At 46.4% G+C, this 20,156-nt stretch overlaps 1 protein-coding gene across 1 annotated transcript in view; it reads right to left on the bottom strand.

Annotated features, from left to right (window-relative positions):
• CLASP1 (cytoplasmic linker associated protein 1) overlaps window positions 1-20,156 on the bottom strand; it is a 147,659-nt gene that overhangs the window by 28,091 nt on the left and 99,412 nt on the right. The window contains exons 23-30 of the mRNA XM_075829053.1: window positions 18,895-19,002; window positions 16,401-16,463; window positions 13,805-13,908; window positions 13,282-13,305; window positions 5,999-6,243; window positions 5,487-5,550; window positions 3,593-3,595; window positions 469-632 (exon numbers count right to left, since the gene is read on the bottom strand). Coding sequence (XP_075685168.1) covers window positions 469-632; window positions 3,593-3,595; window positions 5,487-5,550; window positions 5,999-6,243; window positions 13,282-13,305; window positions 13,805-13,908; window positions 16,401-16,463; window positions 18,895-19,002 — 775 coding nt within the window. The remainder of the gene's footprint in view (window positions 1-468; window positions 633-3,592; window positions 3,596-5,486; window positions 5,551-5,998; window positions 6,244-13,281; window positions 13,306-13,804; window positions 13,909-16,400; window positions 16,464-18,894; window positions 19,003-20,156) is intronic.

The raw sequence follows: 20,156 nt of genomic DNA, 5'->3' as shown, positions 1-20,156 counted from the left end.
CCTAGTGGCCGTCCTATGCTGCAGAAAAATCTGCATTTGACAAACTTGTGCATAGATCATAATGATCTTTGTATGAAGAGCAAAAAACCTGAAAGGAATATAAAAATCTATCCATGAAAAAAAAGTATCCAAATGGTGACACTATTTCTGGTCCCTGGTGGTTACTGACACTCATGCGGTCCTGAGTCACCGCACGCTCACAACGCCACCGCTTCACCCGGTTTATATCATCAGTTCCATGGAAACCCTACTAGATTTAGTTTAGTGGATGACAGGTGAGGTGTGACATAATCCCTCTATAACCAGCAGACGGCTTTAGAACACCTCATTTACTTTACAGGATCAGAAACGCTGCCTTCATCTTTGTTCTAGTGCCGAGGACTTTCATAGGTGAAATGATCAGTACAAAATGTTCTCAATAAAAGATGCTGTGAACGGCCTGTGCGGAGGTCATCATTGTCCCCTTACCTGGTGACGTCTAAGGCCTTCTGCACTTTGGCCTGCACAGAACCAAGCAGATCAGCGCCCATTTTCTTCAGAAGTTGTGTGAGTAATATGAACAGCCAGTCCTGGAGATCGTCCTTGTGGATGATAACGAAATCCACCAACGTTTCCAGGAACATGCTGAACACCTGAGATGATAAAATATTGGGGGTTACAGCGGACCAAACAGAAATGAAGGAGAGTACGGAACATGGACAGCCGCTCATCAATGCTCAAGACTGGACAGAGACTCACAATATGGAGCTCAATAGATGGTGACTACAGCGACAAATACAAAAGCCGATCCTCGGATACAGGAGATTGTGGAGCACAATATACAAATAGTGACCATGCAAGGAAGCCCAGGCCTGATAAAGAGGGGAAATACCCAACCCCAAAGCCTCCTCATAATGAAAGCCGAGGATCAGCACAAGCAGCGTCCAAGTCACAAAAAGCCTCCGATGCCAAAGTCTGAATTTGACAGAAGTTTTTAAAGTGAATGTCCACTCTTCGACACCAGCTTTTTTTATCTGAGTAGGTTCAAGTTTCCGTGCTGATAGATTTCATAAAATATCTTTATGCAGACAGAGTTTTACAGCAAGTATTAAAGAGTCTATGTCACCACATTATAAGTGCCCTGTCTTGTACATGATGTGATCGGCGCTGTAATGTAGAGAACAGTGGTCCTAGTAATAAAGAGGCTGTCACCACATTATAAGTGGCCTGTCTTGTACATGATGTGATCGGCGCTGTAATGTAGATAACAGTGGTCCTAGTAATAAAGAGGCTGTCACCACATTATAAGTGGCCTGTCTTGTACATGATGTGATCGGCGCTGTAATGTAGATAACAGTGGTCCTAGTAATAAAGAGGCTGTCACCACATTATAAGTGGCCTATATTGTACATGATGTGATCGGCGCTGTAATGTAGATTACAGCAGTGTTTTTTATTTAGAAAAACGATCATTTTTGACGGAGTTATACCCTATTTTAGCTTTCTGCTAATGAGTTTCTCAATGGACAACTGGGCGTGTTTTACTATATGGCCAAGTGGGCGTTGTACAGGGGAGTGTATGACGCTGACCAATCAGTGTCATACACTTCTCTCCATTCATTTACACTGCACATAGCGATATAGCTATATCACTGTGTGCAGCCACATACACAAACACGAACATTACTGACGTGTCCTGACAGTGAATATACATTACCTCCAGCCAGGACGTCATGTTTATTCACAATCCTGACATTTCTGTAGCGTCTGTGAGATTTACAGCAAGGCAAGCGTAATCTCGTTTTAAATTACAGGTTACATCGGAATCTCGCGAGATTACGCTTGCCTTGCTGTAAATCTCACGGAAACGCTACAGAAGTGTCAGGATTGTGAATAGACATCACATCCTGGCTGGAGGTAATGTATATTCACTGTCAGGACACTACAGTAATGTTATAGTGTGTTTATGTGGCTGCACATAGTGATATAGCTATATCGCTATGTGCAGTGTAAATGAATGGGGAGAAGTGTATGACGCTGATTGGTAAGAGTCATACACTCCTCTGTACAAGGCCCACTTGGCCAAAAAGTAAAACATGCCCAGTTGTCCATTAAGAAACTCATTAACAAAGCTAAAAATAGGTCATAACTCCGTCAAAAATGATCGTTTTTCTAAATAAAAAACACTGCTGTAATCTACATTACAGCGCCGATCAGATCATGTACAAGATAGACCACTTATAATGTGGTGACAGCCTCTTTAACTACAACGGGAGCTGTATATATATATCTGTATGTAGTGAGCTCCCCCTAGTGGTGGCTGCAGGCAGCAGAATGTTATAATGTACCTCTATGGGATCTGTATATATCTATGTATTGAGCTCCCCCTAGTGGTGGCTGCAGGCAGCAGAATGTTATCATGTAACTCTATAGGAGCTGTATATATCTGTATGTAGTGAGCTCCCCCAAGTGGTGTCTGTAGGCAGCAGAATGTTATAATGTACCTCTATGGGAGCTGTATATATCTATGTATTGAGCTCCCCCTAGTGGTGGCTGCAGATAGAATGCTATCATGTAACTCTATGGGAGCTGTATATATCTATGTAGTGAGCTCCCCCTAGTGGCGGCTGCAGGCAGCAGAACCTTATGTAACTAGTGGTGGTAGCAGGCAGACAGATTTGTATAATTTAACTCTATGACCATACAGGGCATTTGGAGCTCTGTATCAGAAAAAAAGTAGCCTCAACCCCTATACAAGATATATAATGGAATCAGCACAGAATTTTGTAACTAAAGATCATATGGTGATTGGTTGTACATTTACAGTGAATCTCCACCTGATAAGTCCCTTTACTTGTACAGAATCATAACGTTATTTGTTACATTTTTAATGGTGACCATTTCTTAGTGGACGTTTAATACTCTGGGGAAGATTTATCAAAACTGGTGGAGATGAAAAGCAGCCGTCCACAACCACCAGTCCTCTTATGGGGAGAGCTGGGACATGGGTAGTTCTAGGTCTGGCTGCCTCCATAGTCCATTCAGCGATGTTCTGTCTGCACTGGATTCACGGACCATTAATACTGTCAGTCACTCTTATAGCAAAAAACAGAATAAATGCTGGAAATCCATCATACCTGCAGCTATGAGCCTCGTGCAGCCAAAATGGTGACCGGACATATCACTGTTACACACTAACGGCCTCTTACAACCCCCGGGCCGTCACCACATTTCCCATCTACATACTGCCATATGGAACGGGCATCACATGAAATAGCGGCTGGAAGGTTCACACTGTCCTTGCTCTGGGTGTGGATATCATGTCGCTCACCGAGCCGGATCTATTACATATAACTGTACTTACTAACCGTATAATCCCACGCCAAACACACAAGAGTGAACCCCAATATTCTGCGCTCTCATTTCCAGTTACAATTAAACCCCAAAAATGCCACGTATTTGTAATGTAAACATAAATCTGGAATTATAACGAGAGCCAATGCTTAGCCAAACTCCAGGAAAAACCCCCTGCTTCCAAATCTGAAAAGAAAAAAACACATGAGGAGTGGGGAGAATGATGGAGAAGAATAAAGAGACAAAAAGATGACACTTACTCTCTGGGGTGAGATCCACAGCAAGGCAGAGCATGCAATAAAACAAACCACACATTAGTATATGTCATAGATACAGAGACGCCCTCCCCTGCCCCTCCACAGCCCGCGCTATGACCGGCAGACAAGTACACGACACTATGTCGCTTCTTACACCAATTCCCTTAATACAACTCATCACGGACAGACATGTAAAGTGAGACATCAGCGCAACGTCCTGATAGAGTTATATTAGTAAGAGCCCCTAAAGAGCAGAACAGGGGGAGGGGCTGAAAAAGAAATTCCCGGACCTACAGTCACATGATTCCCCTCGACAGCTCTGAAAATGATCATGTGACTGTCAGACTGCGTCACGTGCCCCTTACCAGAGCTGCTGACTGGCCGGGAGGCATCATGTCATACACCATGTGACGCCACAAAACCTGGATTTTTCCCCAGCCTCCCATTTGACGCTTTGGGGTCTGTTTTGTGGCTGCAGTTACAGGTGTCGTGTTTATAGCGCCAGGTTCTGCCCCTTGTTTGCCTTAGATGTGCAGTACGAGGCACAAGCACTTCATTCACACTATATATTAATGACCTGTATGGTGGAGCAGCTGAACGCCATTGCACACATTGATAGCAGCGCCACGTTCCAAAGTGAAAACATAAAAGCCAAGCGGTCAGTTTTTAAAGCAGAGCCGATAACGCTGGTGGAGCAGCTGCGGTGTCTGTGATCCGGCGTATTGTGAACGCAATAATAATGTTAGCGGAGATGTAGGCGTCTGTAAGTGGCCTCTGTGTGACGGGATAACAGCTGGAAACCATAGGCCACACACCATAGTGATTAATAGTAATTGCTGCGATTGTCCTCTAGACTCCGCAGCAGAATACAGGCCATGTTAAGACAGTCACCCATCTGCAGTCCATCCACAGACTACAATAAGCAGCATCCCGCAGCCTGTTGAGAACTCGGCAGGACCAGAACCAGGAATATGTTTTATCCATGGCTAAAAGGGAGCAACTCTGGTAATAAAGCGATAAGATGGAATTTCTATTTATGCGATTCCCTAAAATAATCTAGTGGCTCTAAAGATGAAGCTTCAGTTTAGGAAAATGCAGCAAACAGGCCCCAATGCAGCCATCCCCATAAGTGACCACCCATGCGTCCCCGATATGCCAGGCAAAGCTCAGCCCCACATGTAAGTGATGGTCCTAGGGAAGGTTTTGTAAACTCATGAAGGTGCAGCACAAAAGGAGAGAGAGAGAGAGAGAGAGACAGAGACACAGAGAGAGACATAGGGAGACATAGAGAGAGAGAGAGACAGACAGACAGACAGAGAGACACACAGAGAGAGAGAGAGAGAGAGAGAGCCATAGAGAGAGAGAGACAGAGAGAGACAGAGAGAGACAGAGACAGACAGAGAGAGAGAGACAGAGAGAGAGAGACAGAGAGAGAGAGACAGAGAGAGAGACATAGAGAGAGACATAGAGAGACACAGAGACAGACACAGAGAGACAGAGAGACACAGAGAGAGAGAGAGAGAGAGAGAGAGAGAGAGAGAGAGAGAGAGCAGCGGCTCAGGTCCATGCTGCGTAACGTATTGATTAATGAAACACTGGGGTGATTTGCGGCTCCAGGATAGACCAGGCCCAGTTTCTAGGTTATATCAGTCTCAGCAGGAATAAAGAGCGGCCTCCCGGGTGTCACTCGCCGCAATCTGCTCATACAATACACAAACCAACAGCACTACAGCCACATGCAGCAAGCAATGCAACCATGAAGCAGCCAGGAGGGGGAGATAAACTATGACGCCTTGTACAGCCCCATATGTATCTGCTGCCTCGACAGTCTGCGTTTTAAGGCAACATCCATAATAAAATCCAGAACTTCCCCTGCGTGTGTGAGAGGGGCACATACCTTACTGTGGGGGTCTGCAAACATCCGAGTGAATATCTCACATAACCTCTTCAGCTCCACACGACTGAAAAAGAAAGAGAAGATCTGGGATCAGTTTAAAAAAAAAACCTGCAGATCCAAGAAATCGGAGCCCGCAGGACGAAGACGAGTGAGGCCAAAGTCACCACCTAAAGAAGTGAAGCCGCACTAAAACTGGGGAAGTCTTTGGCCCTCATTCTACAAAGCCGAACTTGTGGCCCATAGCAACCAGAGACCGGCTTTCATGTCTTACACTGCTCTGGAAAAATGGAAGCTGCCCTGTGATTGGTTGCTATGGGCCAGCTTTCACAAACCTCCCCAAATTATGTCCTGGAGACTGTTGCATGAAGGAACAACAATGGCTGCATGGCCCGAGTGGGAGCATCTCTACATCTAGTGTATTCCTGTGTGCCGCATGTTCACAGCTTAGATCCGCTCTGTCTATGGCAGTAACCGGAGCTGCAATCATTGTGACACAGGGTTATGATCTTTACCTAAGCGTCCGCTGACTTTTCAGCAGGTTCTGCAGGCCCATCAGCCCCTCTTTCCTCTCTGACCAGTTGGAGCTGGCGCAGTGGTTGAGGACCTCGGCCACATCCTCGGTTTGGCGCAAGTAGTGAGGGATTCCGCCATTTCTTGAACCATAAGACCTTTCCGAGCAAGCGCTAGAGGCGTCACTGTTTGCATCATCATCAGAATACATCCCATACGGCTCGTAGCGTCTCCTCACTGGCTTCTTCTGAAAATAAAACCTCATATTAGTCACAAACACTCTGTACACACAGTATTTCACTGATCTGCAGCATAAAACCATTAAAGAGCAGGATAAAGACTTCACTGAGACACCAGTGAGGAAAGAGTCACAGTCCACGCCGGACAATACAGGATTTATGGGAACTGGAGACATTTAGGACGAACGAGCCTCACACCATTGAATTATATAGGTCTGTGTGACGGGCGTGGTTTTAACGGCTGTCACACGGATGTATAACACGTTCGTGTGAATAAGGCCTAGAGGGATATTCCAGGACGAATATCAAAGGCCTCTGCTTAGGAAAGGATCAGTATTTGCTCCATTGGGGTCCGATTCTCAGCACCCCTGTGATCAGTTGAATAAAGGGAACGCGTCCCCTTAATTGTTCACCCTGGCACAACGTATGTACAGATGGTCCTGAGGCTTACTCCGCCACTTGAATGGGACTGAGCTGCAATACCAGGCACAGCCACAACTGTGCATTTGGCGCTGTGCCTGGGTAAACATTGAAGGGGACGCGGCACTCACAATATTAACCAGACTGAGAAATATAGAGCAGAATCAGGTACGGAGATCCAATCCCTACACATACAAGTCATTAATACAGTTATATTTAAAGGTTATAGACACCTTTGACCAGGAATTATTTTTTTTTATATATCAAGGTGGTTATCTGGAATTAAAAACTTTGCAGTAAGTTTCAGAGTACCATCTTTAATCCATTATTCATTCTTAGACCCCTGATATGTAGTCTGCGCCTAGATTTAGATGTTTCTCCTACGTCTCTCTCAGTGATACATGCTGGATGTGAGGTCTGTGTCCAGGATGCTGCTGCCTTCACTAGCTCCCATGTATCAGCACAGCCTCATTTCTGTACTGCATTCGCCTTCTAGAGGAGAGAGATACAACGCCCGTGTGATCTCTCTCCTGTGCAGACACTGAAGCGGCCTGTGTGTGTGTTCTCCTCCCAATCTACAGCCTGTATGTTCTCTCATCTTGTAGATTCTGCCTGGGTTCTCTCCTCTCGCTTGCTCTGTCTGCAGATGACAGGAGGACAGGAGACGTGTACAAGAGTTGCACAGACTCTACAGCAACAAAAGAGTAGGAAACGTTTAATGAGACCATTAAGAAAGTTGTTTGTTTTTGCATTTAGCAAGCAAAAAAAAAAAAAAACTGCGCAAAAATGTCCATGGGCTTTAAACCATTAACAACATAGTCAGATGTGCAGCATCTCACTATGGCGCAGGTCTGAGCCCATGCCATACGCAGCGGATGCCGGCTGTTTCATACAGATGACACCCGTCTGCAACAACTTGGAACGGAGAGAACTCCAATCTCGTTTGTGGCACCTGAGGGGTTAAACAGCCAAGCCCTCACTACTCTCCATCGACTGAAAGTTATGGAGTCTCAGAATATGGCGGCACAAGACATATATATATATATTTTTTTTTTACAAGGTAATGAAAGATTAAAATGATATAAATTTGGTATCCACTAATCGTACTGACATGCAGAATAAAAGATAAAATGTAATTTAACGCACACTAATAACTAAACCCAAAAAACTATAGTGGTATTGCTTTCCCCCGCCCCCCCCCCCCCCAATTTCATCAAACAAAATAGAATTTATTGAACTAAGAAACTTGTAAAAGTTATCATTAAAAAAAAAAAATCATGCTGCAAAAAACAAAGCGGTCATATCGTCGACAGATAAAAAACAAAAATGTATGGCCCTTGAAATCAGACGATGGCAAAACGAACATTGTCCGTGTGCTCAAGAGGAGAATGAGATTACAAATATAGAGAGGTTTTTAATTGTATTCATGTCTAAGTGGCTCAACAGGATTAATATTGGGGAGATTATCGGAGAGCCTCCGAGCACAGCTGCTGGGGTGAGATACAGCAGTCTGGGCACATATATAATCATACATGCATGGACTTCTAGCACGTCATCTGGAATAGCTGCAGTTAAGATCTTCGCACCATCACAACTTCTGCCTCAATATGGGATGCGATGCTGCGTAGGACTCAGCCAGGACAGGGCGCAGAAGAAGAGGGTACAATGGCAATGTAGTCTACCTGACGCAAGTCACTGTGGGGAGAAGGTGGGCGATCGGCGGGATCTGGTGAAGGACATAAGAACCATGGTGGAATCTCACCTATGAAGTTATTAGTAAATATTGTTCTATTTGTGGAGACCTCGATCTAGACCCGATGAGAGGAGAGACTACGTATGAACAGGAGATTGTTCCATCTTTACTGTATGACTGACAAATTCCACACCCGAGAAGCGATCCAGGTTGTCATCACTTCTCGGTTGGTCCTGCAGCCAGTGTCCATAGAAGACGCTGTTAACACCTCCAGGATCCATCAACAGTATTGTGGGTGTGAGGTCATTGGACAGAGGGCGATGCTCCACAGCGCTGTCACAGAACAGACTTCTAGATAAAGGTTTGCACCATGTTCCCTCACTTACAGAATTACACCAGTAACAAAGAAACGCACAGGGGCGGAACGTGAAGCGCGACACAATCTTACAAAAACACAAGATGACAGAGTCCTCGACACCAGGCAATCACTGCGCTGAATAAGCAGGAAGAACAGGTTGAGGCCTCAGTGTTGTGATGACATCATGAAGATAAGTGACCTGTCTGACATTATCAGATCGAATGTGAAATCTCAATTCTGCTGGAGCAACGCAAACAACGGAGGTGAAATACTTGTCATTTCTTCCCCATATAAAGAGCAGTGCTGCCCTCCAGAATCTGCGCTGCTCGGTGCAGACCCCGGGGGATATGATCATTAATTGTAGAGAAGGTCAAGAGTGACATTTCTAATCTACAAGATGTCACATCGGCCACAGTGGAAGCCGCCATGTTAAATCCCCCGCTAATAATCAGGACTGCAATAAAAGAAAGTGATGTCATCATGAGATGAGATTTTTCTTATGACCTCTTAGGGAATATGGCCATCATAGAGAGTCGTCCCTGTTCAGCCGCCAGTGCAGAGAGCCACCAAAGAAAGAGCCGTGGTCGTGGCCCATCAATGCATTTACATGGTTGGCCACTTATTTGAAGAGCCAGCAGGCGATACTACGACGGATGCTGCATGGGAAGTTTATGGTTAACTGAAACGTCTCCAGGAAACATCAGATATTTACCAGGGTTTCAGAAGTCGGGCCTGCAGTGATCAACTTATCACCACGCCGGATTCAATCTAGCAAAGGGATCGTCGTGATGGATTCACACACTGCCAAAACGTTACAGACTCCACGCAAAAAATCCACAGCAATTTACAGTACAATACATGTGAATGGGGTTTTAAAATCCGCAGCATATCAAGTTTTCTGCAGATTTGTTGCGGACTTCCACCCTCTGTAATGAATAGGGAGTAATCGGCTTGCAAATCCGTGGCAGAAAAATGCTGCAGATAAGGGGGAAGTCAGACTGCACATCAGAAATATCAGACGCAATAATGATAAACGGAGTAAATGTCACAGAATTATCAATATAGAGGGGATCAGTCCGGGCTCGGAGGGCAGAACAGGATTGTGGCAGGCACGGAGCTCAGGTAGAGAGAGTTTTCTATATGATTCAGTATTGGGACCTGCGTCCTCTGTCCACACGGGTTTGGTTGCATCTTTTACTCTGCATATTTGCAGTCCATATTGCGGTTGTATTTTTTTAGGGTCACATTATGACTGCCGTTTTGGTCTCATTAAAGGATATGTACACCTTTGAAGACTTAACAGTGTATTAGTGTTTTGGGCAACTTTGTCATTTGTTTTTATTAAAAATTCTTTGTACTTTTTCAGATAGAGCTACTTTGTATCCAGGCTACATATAAGCTGTATCATGCGCTGAAACCTGAATCAGTCAGGTCAGCGGGACTGACGGCTTCATGGAAGTGGGTCCTACGTGAATCTGAGTTCATAACTTAGATGTGCCTGATAACAGGTGGATCCAATGTGACCCGCTGTCACCGAAGCCGTCAGTCCTGCTGACCTGATGGATTCAGCGCATGATACAGCTTTTATGTAGCCTGGATACAAAGTAGCTGTATCAGAAAAAGTATAAAGAACTCTTAATAAAAACAAAATTACAAAGTTGCACAAAATACACATTCATTCTTTTTTTTAACTAAAACAAAGTTTTTAATAGGTTTACATATCCTTTAAAGGGGTTGTCGGAGTTTAGAAATACATGGCTGATCACTGAAGAAGCGCCACTCCACGGCTGTGCACGGTACTCACTGGAACAAGTCTGAGCTGCACAAGACAAAACTATGGACAAAAGTGGCGCTGGGTGAGTAGAAATGTACGCGTTTTCTAGCACATGCTCTATACGATATATACTTGTATTCTACGGCTACTTCTTTGATGCAATCATCGAAAATATTAATTAAAAAAAAGAAACAATAAAAACCCCAAACAAAAATGGTGGTACTGTTCATGGGAAAAACTTTACCCTTTTTTCTAAGGTCAGACAACCCCTACAAGGCCTCATTCACATGGGCGGATTTTCAATCCATAATTTCCTGCTTTCCTCTGATGGGATCTGCTCCAGAAATACATGGACTGAAAACACGTGACTGCGCAGCTTTCACTCATCACACCCGGAATTCCTGATATACCCAAGAAAGGCAACGTGTATGAGAGGCCGACCAGATTATAGAAGCCCCCCACATATTGTATATCAGACCACCCTGAACCTACAGTCATGTTCAAAGCAAGGTTTATTCTACAAGGGGTGTAGCATGCTATTAGGGCGCAGTCACACGAGGCAGATTTTGTTGCAGAAATTTCTGCGACTGAAAATCAGTTCCATTCGTCTGATTGTTTCTGCAGCAAAACATCTCTGCAAGTTTCAACCACATTCAGATGAATGGAACAGATTATCAGTCACAGAAATTTCTGCAACAAAATCTGCTGCGTGTGACTGCGTCCTTACAAAGACATGCAGGAAACACAGGAGCCTGGTGCAATACAGAGACACTGAGGGGGGCACAAGAGAACCGCAAAAAATAGAAGCACAGCAATAACATGACCCTGCGTTATGAGGCCGGTCGGATCTCGTCAGTTCTGTAGTCAGGGAACCTCATGAAGTAATAGGAGACTAAAATATAAAACTTCTCCCTGATCTACACAATCACACAGGGTAGATCTCTGCTCCTATGACTACAAGCTTTACTTCATGCTGGACGTTATTTTATCTGCAATGTAAGACGATTCGCTTGCGTGTTATGGAATCAGGAGGCTGCGGAGGAGTAAGGGGAGAAGTCATCAGGAAGAAGCTGCTGGTGAGCCGGTCGAGCAGCAGAGATATAAGGAAGGTAAACCTGGTCACTCAGCATTATGTGCTGCTTCAGTGTGCGGCTGCCGCTGGCTCTGCTGCATCTTGTGATCTGTCAGCAGTTTAGAGGTCTCCGTGCGATATAGGGGAGGGCATTGTAATGTCACCTTTTCTCTCTGTTATACAAGTTGGATTTAATTTCGCCGGTGTTACGGTGACGGCTCTAGCGGCCAATCAGGAGACCGCTGTAACGGTCATTCAGATCAGAGGCCTCCGAACCGCTGACCGGTTTCCTTTAACCCTTCACAAGCAGCGGCATCCTCCTCCAGCCAGACTGCATAATACACAGGACAATCTTATTACATGGCTGCTGAAATAACAATATTCTGTCAGGACGTTCAAGATCCCGGCCAGATCAGAGAACAAATATCTATCCTGCCATTAAGATGCTGAATAGAATCAGCCCCCCCCCCCCTCTCACTTGGCGTCTCCCAAAGAAATAGGAAATTTCAATGAAGTTAAAATCTGGTGATATCAGGACTTCACGCTTCTGTAATGAGGGAGTTTAACGCCGCTTTGCGAATGATATATATTTAATATAAGAGTACACACATATGTATACAGGGAGCCCGCCAGTCACTGGAGAGCGGGGGGAGGAGTGCTCGCTCATTACAGCGGAGTCATTACTAGCAATATAAAGGCCTTATTTACACGAACGTGTTAAACGTCCAAGGGACAGCCGGCGAAACAGCAGCCGTCCCACGGACCTATGTAATTCAATGTGGCCGTTCACACAGCCGTTGTCCTATTTTCCCACGGACCCTTCACACGGTACATTGAAACATGTCCATTCGTTGCACGCATCACTCCGAAGACTCAACTATGGGGGATGCGTGACATGGCGTCCCGCAGCGCTGAGCACAGATGCACCTCGGACGTGAAAACCGGCAGTTTTTCACGTCCGAGATGGGCAGCGCTCGTATAAATAAGGCCTAAGCCAAACGGCACAGAGCAGACCTGTACCCGCACTCTGCTGCCCCTACATATTACAATGCCATCCCGACATATTACTGAGAAGCACCACCTCGGGCACCCCCACAAAATAGGATAATACTCCAGCAAGGCATGGCACGCATAGGGCCCCCGTTATCACAGATATTTATGGCACATCCGATGGCTTTCTATTAGATGAAAGCTCTGCTCGGGGTCAGTGAGTGAAAATTGTTTTTAATTACATCCAGAAGCTGAAAATCCACCTATAAAAAAAAAACAGCTGAGAGTTTGCTACAATGAATCCATTAGACATTATACATTGTAACAAATCCTCAGGAAAGTACAGAAAGAGCGAAACTGTTGTGCTGATTTAGCTTACTAAGTATTGCCCAGACTGGATACAAAATTACCAAACCCTCAGCTGTGTGAGCAGGATGGGTTGTCAGACTCTGGACGTAAACAAGAATATGGTTATTTACAGACCGCAAGCAGAGTTCTTGAAAATAGCAATGAATTGAGACAAACTACATTAGCAGGACTTTCAATTGTGCAATGACTGCGCTTTATTTACAGACTGGACCGGTCCTTTTAACATGGGCGCAAAGAACAATTAACAGGAGTTGAGCTGAACCAAGGGAAATCGGCACGGAGGATCGGAGATATCGGCGTCATAAACAATCACTGTATAGAAACGACATTCCCACGTGGGCTTGGCTTAACATAACAAAAGTGGCCGTACCTTATTCCTGGGGTCTCCCAGCAGCTAAACAAGAAATTAAGAAGGTCATTAGAAGGATGAAAATCAATGGTTAAATGGATATGAGAACATGAAACACACAACATGAGGTCACCGGGGGCTGGATCCGGGGGTGGATGTATATACAGGGGACACAGACAACACACAGCGAGGATCGGCTGCTCTTCTAGTGGTCGTCTATAATCACTACAAGGCAGAAATCAAAGACGCAACATTCTGGGAGGACAGCGTTATATAGGTGAATGTCATCTCAAGGGGCTTTTCTATGCAGCACAGGCTCCAGTTACAGCGTTAATGCTCGGAGGAGAATCTCTGCACATTTCCAACATTTGCACCTTGACCATTTGTGATGTTTTACCAAGATGCTCAGGAGATCTGCCCTAAAGGTTAACATGAAATGACGGCTCAGGGTGTATGACCATGTACAAGAAAGAAGCCACATGCGGCACACATCACTGGACAGTGGGAGAACACACGCTGGGAACACCGACGCGTTTCACCTTACCAATGCATCGGCCACTGCGGCTTCCAGGTCTGTACTGGAGCTGAGCACTCTCATGGCGTTCATGGATGACGGTATTCTGCCCGACTGGCCAATCCCATAGCGATCTTGTCAGAAGAAAAAAAGAAAAACAAAATCATCAAACACTTTGTTCTGAGCTTGAATTCCAGCAGTTTTCTGGATCTTGGAAGCAGCTGATGGGCAAAATCCTCACCCAGTACAGAGGCCTCTGGGCCGGCAGAACAAAAGCCATCTGTAAAATTAATGTCTAATCTCCTATATCAACATCCGACCTGATCACTGGGATCAATCAGAGACCACACAGCACTCAACAATTCAATTCCTCTAATATAGATGGACACAGACATGAGATTTTATCTGCAGACTCTGCTGATTTTCGAAGGACCCACTGACAATCCCATTTCTATAGTGACTGGCAGACCGGCCCCCGGCATCAGCCACAGGAGAAAACCGGGTCATTCAGGTTGGATTTTAATCTAGCCAATCCGATTGTTTAATAGATGAGCAGTATCAGAGGTGCCTGGCAGCTGCTTATCCCTGCTCCCTCAATATAAAGTGGTATTACTGTTCAGATACCGCAACCCAACAGTATGGGTCAGTGGGGGGAGATAGCGGTGGGTCAGTGGGGGGAGATAGCGGTGGGTCAGTGGGGGGAGATAGCGGTGGGTCAGTCTATGGGCAGATTTCTTTTGATCATTTTGGATAATTGTAGTAAACTAACCTGAGTCCTGATAAGACCCACCATTTCTTGTATGGCACCTTCTTTCTATGGTCACCCATAATCCGCAGAGGAGCAGCATATTTTTAGTGATTACTTCATACTGGTAAACGAGGTTCCTAATCACCCATAAACGGTGATACTTTACCCATCAGAAGCCAAGAAGACAAACTGCAGGAATTCAGCATGAGAAAGCTGGACTGGTAAATACTGACTAATAATAAAAGGACCCTGGGAAAGCGGTGTCTCTTCAGCTGTGACATGAGCAGGGCATGCTGGGAGTTGTAGTTCATCAGCTGTAGAGCCAGAGCTAGACACCAACTAATGACGGCCCACCTGCATCAATGGACAGACGTGGACCCCACAGCACATGGATATAGTACACTTATTTCACCTGTATGAGAGTAAAATGAGGAGGAATGGCAGAAAAGAAAGTTAGCGGTGATGGGATGGATTATATAAAGAAGAAGTGAATCACCGGCCGGTGGCTGCCTGGGATGTACAAGAGCCGTGGCCCACGAGCCGTGGCCTGTGACCCCTAGACTGCAGTAACTCAGCCGCTCAGTATAGAGGTCAATACGGCACCTACAGGACATACAGCATTACAATGCACAGGACGGGGACAAGCACAGGCACAGGGTAAACATCAGAAAATCCTCCAAGATACATTAAATCTGGACTCAAACAAACTCCACAAGATCCTCTCCTGCCGAGACAAGGGACAGAGCTCCACGGAGGAGCACACAACCCTACAGAGGCCAATATCACCGGGTGATCACCCTGATCACAGCTGAAGTGACGCAATGCAGGAGACCTGAACCCCGAGAACGGATTAATATAACGACCACGCACTACAAATCAGCGGGGGAAGGGCGCTACTCCCCAGAATGCACTGAATTATTCCATCTTCTTATAATTCCACAATAATCATTTACTATTAATTCAGTGTGGGGCTAAGATGACTGGAGAGGGGTCACCCCACAAATCTTTTCTCCAGCTTCATCTGATGACAGAATTAAACTGCTGCATGTAGAGGATAGGACAACAGCCCCCATCAGCCACCTCCAACACTACGAGTCTCCGGGTAACTTCATCAATGACTCTGGTGAGATGTCCGTGCAATAAACACTGCAACAAGCAAAGATCGGAGGATTCATTTCATAATCTAGACATGGAGTGATAAGAGACGCCACAGCCCCTGAGGGTCTTATTCTACATTAATATCACTACGGTGCAAGTTGTCGCCCAACATCAGAACCCAACAACTCAATGGCCGTCAGCACCGCGCTCACGATAACATGAACAATACGTTAAACATAGAGGAGGGGAAGCTGCCAATCTCACCACTACTCGCCATGCTGCATGTACATGAGGGCAGAGGAGTGACCTGACCACGGGCCGGGCAGAGGAGTGACCTGACCACGGGCCGGGCAGAGGAGTGACCTGACCACGGGCCGGGCAGAGGAGTGACCTGACCACGGGCCGGGCAGAGGAGTGACCTGACCACGGGCCGGGCAGAGGAGTGACCTGACCACGGGCCGGGCAGATCCAGAGACTGATCTAATATTAAGCTAAGCTTCAAGACCTCAAGTCGCTGCAGCATAAAGAGGACCCCGAAATATTACAACCTGTAGTACAAAGAACTTTAAAGTTCTAGCAAAGTTTCACCATTTAATGACCAGTGTAAATTATAAGGAGAATGGGCAAAAAAAAGGAACAAAAATAAGACCCTAGGTGCACAAAGCAAAACAACGACGGAAACAAAATGGCAAGCGAGAGGTTAATGCACGTGCGGGCGGATGGTGGCGCAATATGAGCACATGGGAGAATGAAGCAGTCATGCAGTTAGCTCCGGATCACCTGACTGCCCCACAGACTCGGAGGTGGAGAGCGCACTAGTGGACCTGGAATGACGTCTAGAGGCTGCAAGAAGAAGGAATGGCAAACACCCAGAGGGTTAACACGCAGAAAACAGAGACAGAAGCAGCGTACACATATGAGCCTGAGATTACGGAGGATCCCAGGGAGGTGGATATGGGACCAGAAGCAGAGTGTGAGCTTAATGGGACAGACTGGAGACATTCACTGCGGAGATAAAGTAGAAGGTTCAGGACCAGCTTTCCAGTGGTCCAACGGCCACATGCACACGACCGGAGTTTTCATCCATTCTTAAAGAGGCTCTGTCACCAGATTTTGCAACCCCTATCTGCTATTGCCTGTGATCGGCGCTGCAATGTAGATTACAGTAACGTTTTTATTTTTAAAAAACAAGCATTTTTGGCCAAGTTATGACCATTTTCGTATTTATGCAAATGAGGCTTGCAAAAGTACAACTGGGCGTGTTGAAAAGTAAAAGTACAACTGGGCGTGTATTATGTGCGTACATCGGGGCGTGTTTACTACTATTACTAGCTGGGCGTTGTGTATAGAAGTATCATCCACTTCTCTTCACAACGCCCAGCTTCTGGCAGTGCAGCACTGTGACGTCACTCACAGGTCCTGCATCGTGTCGGCACCAGAGGCTACAGATGATTCTGCAGCAGCATCAGCATTTGCAGGTAAGTAGCTACATGGACTTACCTGCAAACGCCGATGCTGCTGCAGAATCATCTGTAGCCTCTGGTGCCGACACGATGCAGGACCTGTGAGTGACGTCACAGTGCTGCACTGCCAGAAGCTGGGCGTTGTGAAGAGAAGTGGATGATACTTCTATACACAACGCCCAGCTAGTAATAGTAGTAAACACGCCCCGATGTACGCACATAATACACGCCCAGTTGTACTTTTACTTTTCAACACGCCCAGTTGTACTTTTGCAAGCCTCATTTGCATAAATACAAAAATGGTCATAACTTGGCCAAAAATGCTCGTTTTTAAAAAATAAAAACGTTACTGTAATCTACATTGCAGCGCCGATCACAGGCAATAGCAGATAGGGGTTGCAAAATCTGGTGACAGAGCCTCTTTAAGTACGGTCTGTAATGCATCGGTATTTACGGATCCGCAAAAAAGGAAACCACAAATTGTAAGCAACCTCTGCAAACCTGGCGTCGCCTAGCAACGCTTCCGTAATTACGGAAACGCCCATAGACTCCCATGGGGAGTCAGCGCGGTAATTACGGACAAAAAAAAAAAAAGGACATGTTCTATCATTTCTACGGCACGGACTCCCATCCGTAAAAACACGGAAAGGTGTTCGTAGCCCATGGAAATGAATGGGTCTGTAATTACGGATGAAAAATACGGACGTGAACATGGGGCCTAAGAATTTTCTTACCTGTGATAATGGCATAATATGAGCAGGTCTCCTGCCTGTTATTCCCACACATGATTATCTCACAGCAGGGACAGAACAGGCCACAGGCGTGAGTTATAAGGAGAGTAGACTAGAGGTAACATTACATAGAGTATTCTGCCCCCTGCTGGTGAACAGAGGTAAAACACCACCATTAATGTCATGACAGATGGGGAGCCAGTAGTAACAATGCTGCGGTCACTCCAGAACAGAAGACAGCGAGTAAAACTACAACCTGGCCACCCAGTCTCTGGATGTGAGAGATGATGGGACTTGTAGTCTGATACGGTTGTACAGGTAACATTGAGAAGTTTTTTTAATTAGTGATAACTATTCACATTCAAAACTAGAAAACACATCAGATACATTACAATACAAAGACCACAAAACACAACACAAGATTAAATGGTCTGTCCATGCGGCTGTGACACAGACAGATACAGGAGACGGGAAGGTGTGTTTAGTAAGGGTTAAACAAGCATGCATTGTGAGAACAGCCCGACACCTCACACCAACCTCATTCCTATTACACATTGGACCTGGTGTTTCATTTGTAGCAGAACATCAAAATTAATTAAAAAAAATACTGAGGGGGTCAGAAAGCTGCAGGGTCATGAGATCTGTAGGAACCCCATAGTAGTGGTCTCTAAAGTGCGGCCATCAGGGAGTTGTAGTGATGCAACAGCCGGAGAGCCGCACGTTGGACACCACAGATCTCAGCAAACCAGAGAACCTGCCAGACAAGAGGCCAACGGGCCACATTAATATGACAAGACACAATAATATATAGAATAGCTGGATGATAGAAATACACAAGCCCCCAAACAGCTGTGCCCACCGCACTATTGGCCATCTGTAGCCCAGTCCTATGCCAAGCTGCCGGGGATGTTATAGACATATATCGTAATGTCTGGTGATAAGGGAACTAGTCAAACCCCATGTCAGCTTTCTGTAGGATCAGGAAAGACGGACACAGACTGGTCCTGAGCTCTCGCAGCGCGGTGATTAGCTGAGGTAAGGGTTGGGTTGGGTAGGATAAAGGGATGTGCCAATACTTACCAAGAGGTGCAAAGCCCCTGGCGGGACTTGTATCCCGGCTGCTCTCTCGGCTGGTGTCGCGGCTGCACCCCTGACTCATGCTGGGTCGGGGGATGCGGCTGCTCCGGGCTAGCATGCGATGTGGAAAAGCAGCACATTAATTTTAAAAAACATTTAACAGGCACATAATTGAGAAACTCTTCAATGAAGCAAGTGGTTAATGCGGTTACATTACTGACAAAACATCCTCAACCACACACAGGAGAAGACGCCAAGGACGAGCGGCACCGAGGAGGTCACAATTCATAAATACTCAGGCAGGATAGTCCAGAACCAAAGAACGCAGCACCGAGATAGGAAGAAGTGCTCAAAAGTAGTCAAACACCCCATGGGTGACCAGAGGAAGTGAAAAAAATAAAAAGACATAGCAGCAGCCCCCCAGATCACTGCCCAGACCCTCCCTCAATCACTGCCCCCAGATCACTGCCCAGACCCTCCCTCAATCACTGCCCCCAGATCACTGCCCAGACCCTCCCTCAATCACTGCTCCCAGATCACTGCCCAGACCCTCCCTCAATCACTGCCCCCAGATCACTGCTCAGACCCTCCCTCAATCACTGCCCCCAGATCACTGCCCAGACCCTCCCTCAATCACTGCCCCCAGATCACTGCTCAGACCCTCCCTCAATCACTGCCCCCAGATCACTGCCCAGACCCTCCCTCAATCACTGCCCCAGATCACTGCCCAGACCCTCCCTCAATCACTGCTCCCAGATCACTGCCCAGACCCTCCCTCAATCACTGCCCCCAGATCACTGCTCAGACCCTCCCTCAATCACTGCCCAGACCCTCCCTCAATCACTGCCCCCAGATCACTGCTCAGACCCTCCCTCAATCACTGCCCCCAGAACACTGCAAAGACCCTCCCTCAATCACTGCCCAGACCCTCCCTCAATCACTGCCCCCAGATCACTGCTCAGACCCTCCCTCAATCACTGCCCCCAGATCACTGCTCAGACCCTCCCTCAATCACAGCCCCCAGATCACTGCCCAGACCCTCCCTCAATCACTGCCCCCAGATCACTGCTCAGACCCTCCCTCAATCACTGCCCCCAGATCACTGCCCAGACCCTCCCTCAATCACTGCCCCCAGATCTGCGGAGGACGAGCCATCATTAAATGCCTTATGTGAACGTAGAAAGGAGACGTGGACGCTGGTGGGGATTAGTAGCTCTCCATGCTCAGCCTTACTGCAGAGAACCGTCCAAACCTTTCATCATGAA

Source organism: Rhinoderma darwinii, chromosome 6 (genome assembly GCF_050947455.1).
Source record: "Rhinoderma darwinii isolate aRhiDar2 chromosome 6, aRhiDar2.hap1, whole genome shotgun sequence".
In the NCBI taxonomy this organism is placed as follows: Eukaryota; Metazoa; Chordata; class Amphibia; order Anura; family Rhinodermatidae; genus Rhinoderma; species Rhinoderma darwinii.
This window is presented reverse-complemented; position numbering and strand designations above follow the sequence as displayed.